This window comes from Tauraco erythrolophus, unplaced genomic scaffold, assembly GCF_009769465.1.
Source record: "Tauraco erythrolophus isolate bTauEry1 unplaced genomic scaffold, bTauEry1.pri scaffold_126_arrow_ctg1, whole genome shotgun sequence".
NCBI classification, from domain to species: domain Eukaryota; kingdom Metazoa; phylum Chordata; class Aves; order Musophagiformes; family Musophagidae; genus Tauraco; species Tauraco erythrolophus.
In genome coordinates this window covers 26,600-32,814 of record NW_028238588.1, presented here as the reverse complement: position 1 = coordinate 32,814, position 6,215 = coordinate 26,600, and the positions used below count along the sequence as shown (strand labels likewise).

The window sequence follows — 6,215 nt, the reverse complement described above, 5'->3', positions numbered from 1 at the left end:
TGCTGCCGCTGGCCTGTGCCCTCCTGTCGCCCCAGGCTGCATCACTGCTGAGCTCCTACCCCCAACTCCGACACCCGTGGGACACTGCTTGTCCCACCACGAAGCCCAGCATGGCTTTGCCATCCAGCCCAGACTTGGGGACAACCCTCACCCACCTCTTTCCCTGCTCCGCTCTTGCCACCACTTCTCACCACGGGCTCAGAGTGGAGGAAACCACGACGCTGCTGACCCACCTTCATCCTTTCCCACCCTGCAGCCGACATCGCCCGCAACATGGGTGCCAAGACGGTTATCGCCATCGACGTGGGCAGCCAGGACGAGACGGACCTGTGCAACTACGGGGACAGCTTGTCTGGCTGGTGGCTTCTCTGGAAACGTCTCAACCCCTGGGCTGAAAAAGTCAAGGTGAAGACCCGGTGGGACGCGAGGATGCTGGTGAGATGTTACGGGCAGGGTGGTGAGCACCTCGTCCTCGCAGGTGCCCGACATGGCGGAGATCCAGTCCCGCCTGGCCTACGTGTCGTGCGTGCGGCAGCTGGAGGTGGTGAAGTCCAGCTCGTACTGCGAGTACATCCGCCCCCCCATCGACCGCTTCAAGACCATGGATTTCGGCAAGTTCGACGAGATCTACGTGAGTTGGGGGATGGAGAGGCCGGTGGGGTGGCCTGGACCATCACTTAGGGTGCCTCTGGTCATCAATGGGGTGCCCCAAGCCATGGGTTGAGGTTCTCCAAGCTATGGTTTGAGGTTCTCCAGCCAGCAGTTGGGGTGTCCTAGCTGTTGATTGGAGCATCTTGGCCATTAACAGGGTTCCCTGGCCACTAATGAGGTGCCCCAGATATGGATTGGGGTGCCCTTGCCATTGGTTGGGTGTCCAGGCCATTAATGGGGTCTCCTGGCCATCAGGTAGGGTCAACCAGCAGTTGACTGGGTGCCCCAGCCACTATTTGGGGGTGCTCTGATCCATCAGTTGGGGTGTCCTGTCCATTGGTGGGGTGTCTCAGCCATCAGTTGGGTGCTCAAGCCATCATTCAGGTGCCCCAGCCATTAACGACGTGGCTGGACCATCATCTAGGGGTGCCCAAACCATCATTCAGGGTGCTTGGGCCATCAGTTGCCATGTCTTGGCCATTATTTGGGGTGCCTGGGTCATTGTTCCAGATAGGTCATCATCTGGGGCTCCCTGACCACCAGTTGGGCTGCCTGGGCCATTGGTCGGGATGCCCAAGCCATTGGTTGGGTATCCCAGCCATCAATGGGGTACCCTTGGCCATCTTTTGGGGTGTCCTGACCAGGTTGAGTGTCCCAGTCATCATTCGGGGCACCCTGGCCATCAGTTGGGTGCCCAAGCCATCTATCAGGTGTCCTGGGCCATCAGTTGGCATGTCCTACCCATCAGCTGGGGTGCCCCAGGCCATCATTTGGGGTTCCCAGGCCACTGACGTGCTGCTCTCCTCGCAGGACGTGGGGTACCAGCACGGCAAGGTGGTCTTTGACGGCTGGAGCCGGGGTGACATCATTGAGAAGATGGTGAAGGACCGGCGCTCGGCCGACTTCTACGAGAGCAAACGCATGGACGTGAGTAGGGGCTGGCGCCGGAGCTCGTGGCTGATGGTGACTGCCTGGGGACCACCTGCCCTTGGTCCATCTTCTGTCCCTCACTGGCATCCTCCTGTTGTCTTCTTGGTCCACCTTCTGTCCCCTTGGTGCATCTCCTGTCCCCCAGAGCACCCTTATCCCCTCCTTGGTCCGTCTTCTGGCCCCTCCTTGGTCCCTCCTGTCCCCTTGGTCCATCTCCTGTCCCCTCCTTGGTCCATCTCCTCTTGGTCCTTCTTGTGTCCCCTCCCTGATCCATCTTCTGTTCCCTCCTTGGTCCATCTCCTGTCCCTTTGGTCCTTCTCCTCTCTCCTTGTTCCATCCCATCCCCTTGGTCCTTCTCCTGTTCCCTCCTTGGTCCATCTTCTCTTGGTCCTTCTCCTGTTCCCTCCTTGGTCCATCTTCTCTTGGTCCTTCTCCTGTCCCCTCCTTGGTCCCTCTCCTGTCCCTTTAGTCCTTCTCCTGTCTCCTTGATCCCTCCTGTCCCCTTGGTCCTTCTCCTGTCCCCTCCTTGGTCCTTCTCCTGTCCCTTTGGTCCATCTCCTGTCTCCTTAGTCTATCCCAACCCCTTGGTCCTTCTCCTGTCCCCTCATTGGTCCATCCAGTCCCTTTGGTCCTTCTCCTGCCCCCTCCTTGGTCCATCTCCTGTCCCCTTGGTCCATCCCATCTCCTTGGTCCATCTCCTGTCCCCTCCGTGGTCCCTCCTGTCCCCTTGGTCCACCTCCCATCACCCTGAGCTCCTTTTGTCCTTCACCGTGCCCCCTCCTGCCCTCCCACCCCCTCACCCATCTCACATCCCTCCTCCTCCTCCCCTCATCCTCACCCCTGTCACCCATGGTGGGGGTAGGAGCTTCTCAAGGTGGCCACCACCCCCCCACCCAACTTTTTCCCTGCCGCAGGTGCTCACGTGCCCCAGTGCCGGCTTCACCGACCTGGCAGAGATCGTGTCCCGCATCGAGCCCGCCAAACCCTACTTGTCCGACGGATACGCCGACGGTGAGCTGCGGTGGGGTGTCCAGGGTGCAGGGTCGGATCCGGATCTGGGACCTGACCCTGCACCCCCGTCCCCACCAGAGGAGTCCGACTACCTCACCGAGTACGAGGACGAGGGGCCGGAGCCGGCGCGGGGTGAAGAAGACGCTTTCGCCCCCGTTGAGTGGGCCAGCACCGGTGCCTTGGAGGCTGTGAGTGTCCCCACTGGGCGTGGAGACCCTCCAAAATGGGGTGCTCCTGGGTTGGGGGGTCCCAAGGGTGCCCTGACCCCGTGTGTGGTCACAGAGACCCTCCAAAATGGGGTGCTTCTGGGCTGGGGGGTCCCAAGGGTGCCCTGACCCCGTGTGTGGTCATGGAGACCCTCCAAAATGGGGTGCTCCTGGATTGGGGGGTCCCAAGGGTGCCCTGACCCTGTGTGTGGTCATGGAGACCCTCCAAAATGGGATGCTCCTGGGTTGGGGGGTCCCAAGGGTGCCCTGACCCTGTGTATGGTCATGGAGACCCTCCAAAATGGGGTGCTTCTGGGCTGGGGGGTCCGAAGGGTGCCCTGACCCTGTGTGTGGTCATGGAGACCCTCCAAAATGGGGTGCTCCTGGATTGGGGGGTCCCAAGGGTGCCCTGACCCTGTGTGTGGTCATGGAGACCCTCCAAAATGGGGTGCTCCTGGGTTGGGGGGTCCCAAGGGTGCCCTGACCCTGTGTGTGGTCATGGAGACCCTCCAAAATGGGGTGCTCCTGGGTTTAGGGGGTCCCAAGGGTGCCCTGACCCCATGTGTGGTCATGGAGACCCTCCAAAATGGGGTGCTTCTGGGCTGGGGGGTCCCAAGGGTGCCCTGACCCCATGTGTGGTCATGGAGACCCTCCAAAATGGGGTGCTTCTGGGCTGGGGGGTCCCAAGGGTGCCCTGACCCTGTGTATGGTCATGGAGACCCTCCAAAATGGGGTGCTCCTGGATTGGGGGGTCCCAAGGGTGCCCTGACCCTGTGTGTGGTCATGGAGACCCTCCAAAATGGGGTGCTCCTGGGTTTAGGGGGTCCCAAGGGTGCCCTGACCCCATGTGTGGTCATGGAGACCCTCCAAAATGGGGTGCTTCTGGGTTGGGGGGTCCCAAGGGTGCCCTGACCCCATGTGTGGTCATGGAGACCCTCCAAAATGGGGTGCTCATGGGTTTGGGGTATCCCAAGGGTGCTCTAGTCCTGTGTATGGTCATGGAGACCCTCCAAAATGGGGTGCTCCTGGGTTGGGGGGTCCCAAGGGTGCCCTGACCCTGTGTATGGTCATGGACACCCTCCAAAAGAGGGTGCTTCTGGGTTGGGGGGTCCGAAGGGTGCCCTGACCCTGTGTGTGGTCACAGAGACCCTCCAAAATGGGGTGCTCCTGGGATGGGTGGGGTGCCCCTGGTTGTGGAGACCCCTGGGGCCAGCCTGGAGCCCGCGGGTCCCCCCCCGGTGTCCCCCCCCCCGGTGTCCCCACCGCGTCCCCTCTGTCCCCAGGAGGAGGAGAAGACCCTGCGGCACCGGCCCGGCCCGGCGCGGGACCCCCCCGCCCCCCAAACCTGACCCCCCCGCCCCGAAGGAGCCCGAGAGCCGCCACTACCTCCGCACCCCGGAGCTGGGGGGGGTCGGGGGTGTCCGTCCCCCCCAATTTTCGGTGGCCGTGGCACTTTCCCCACTCGTCCCCAAACTGGGGGGGGGGGGGGGCTCCAGGGACACCCCCATTCCCCCCCCCCGCACTTGCACTGGCCCAGTTCCCCCCCCCGAGGCCCCACTGGGGTTGTTGGTGGGGGGGGAAGCGACTGCTGTATATTTTCGTTTTTCTTTTTTTTTTTTTTAAATTATTATTATTATTTAAAACAACTCCGGCTCTATAATTTCTATTATTATTAATATTATTAATAATATTATTATTAATAATAATAATTAACTCGGCGATGCTCATCCTGTGGGGATAAAACCGTTATCAAGGCTGGAGGTGGCACCTGGTTCCAGTTGGGGGCTGACGCTGCACCAGCGCGGCAAAAACCCCGGCACGGCGTTGGCTGGCACGCTGGCACGGCGTTGGCTGGCACGGCGTTCACCAGCACCCCGGCACGGCGTTCACCGCCACCCTGGCATGGCGCTGCTGGCACGGCATTCGCTGCCACCCCGGCACGGTGTTCACCAGCACCCCGGCACGGCGTTCACCGGCACTGCGGCACAGCGTTCACCGCCACCCTGGCATGGCGCTGCTGGCACCCCGGCACGGCGTTCACCGCCACCCTGGCACGGCGCTGCTGGCACCCTGGCACAGCATTCGCTGCCACCCCGGCACGGTGTTCACCAGCACCCCGGCACAGCGTTCACCACCACCCTGGCATGGCGCTGCTGGCACCCCGGCACGGCATTCGCTGCCACCCCGGCACGGTGTTCACCAGCACCCCGGCACGGCGTTCACCACCACCCTGGCATGGCGCTGCTGGCACCCCGGCACGGCATTCGCTGCCACCCCGGCACGGCGTTCACCGGCACTGCGGCACAGCGTTCACCACCACCCTGGCACGGCGCTGCTGGCACCCTGGCACGGCACTGCTGGCACCCTGGCACGGCATTCGCTGCCACCCCGGCACGGTGTTCACCAGCACCCCGGCACGGCGTTCACCGGCACCCTGGCACGGCACCCGCCCAGCCATAGCGCCCACGGGTGCTAATCGGGCGCGTGGATCCGTTGGTGAAGGAGGAGGTTGGAGCTGCGGGTGTAACGGCGCCCGCAGTGGGCGCAGGGAAACGGGCGTTCGCCGGCGTGAGCCCGGCGGTGCCGGAGCAGCGCCGAGCGGTGCCGGAAGAGCCGGTGGCACTGGGGACAGCGGTGCGGCCGCTCGCCCGTGTGCCGCCGGCCGTGTTCCACCAGGCTGGCTCGCTGGGCGAAGCGGCGCCCGCACTGCCCGCAGGCGAAGGCTCGGTGCCCGCCGTGTGCCCGCCGGTGAGCCGCCAGCGCCGCCGGGTGCCCGAACCACCGCCCGCACTGCCTGCAGGCAAAGGGTCGCTGCCCGCCATGGGTGCCGGTGTGCGCCCGGAGGTGAGCCCGTCGGGCGCTGGCGTGACCCCGGCGGTGCCGCAGGAGGTTGGCGCGGTGGGCGAAAACCCACGGGCACTCGGGGCAGGCGTGGGGCCGTTGGCCGGCGTGGGCGCTGCGGCGGTGCCGTGCCAGGTAGGAGCTCTGGGTGTAGGCGCGGGGACAGTCGGGGCAGCGGTGCGGGCGCTCGCTGGGGTGCACCAACCGGTGCCGCAGCAGCGTGGCACTGAGGGCGAAGGCTTTGCCGCATTCGCCGCAGGAGAAGGGGCACTCGGTCCCGTGCAGCACCTGGTGCCACGTCAACGTGGCACTCGCCCCGAACTGCTTCCCGCACGCCCCGCACCGAAAGGGACGGGCACCCGCGGCCGTGGCATCGCCAGCGGCCTCACCGTGGCACTGGCTTGGCGCGGCGGCGTCCTCCTTGTGCTGGTGCTGTGGGGCCGATTCAGTGCTGCTGGTACCCGCCGTGTCTTGGCATCATGTCCCCGAATTGGCGCCGCTGGTACCCGCCGTGTCCTGGCATCGCGTCCCCGAATTGGCGCCGCTGGTACCCGCCGTGTCCTGGCATCGTGTCCC

General features: G+C 64.2%; 1 protein-coding gene across 1 annotated transcript; it reads left to right on the top strand.

The window, feature by feature from the left end:
• Positions 1–144: 144 nt before the first annotated feature.
• On the top strand, positions 145–4,147 carry LOC104382986 (patatin like domain 6, lysophospholipase). The gene is made up of 6 exons (XM_086630527.1): positions 145–405; positions 479–631; positions 1,462–1,578; positions 2,496–2,592; positions 2,671–2,780; positions 4,082–4,147. The coding sequence occupies exons 1-6, from the start codon at positions 274–276 to the stop codon at positions 4,145–4,147; spliced, it is 675 nt and encodes a 224-aa protein (XP_086486653.1). The 5' UTR covers positions 145–273.
• Positions 4,148–6,215: the final 2,068 nt, after the last annotated feature.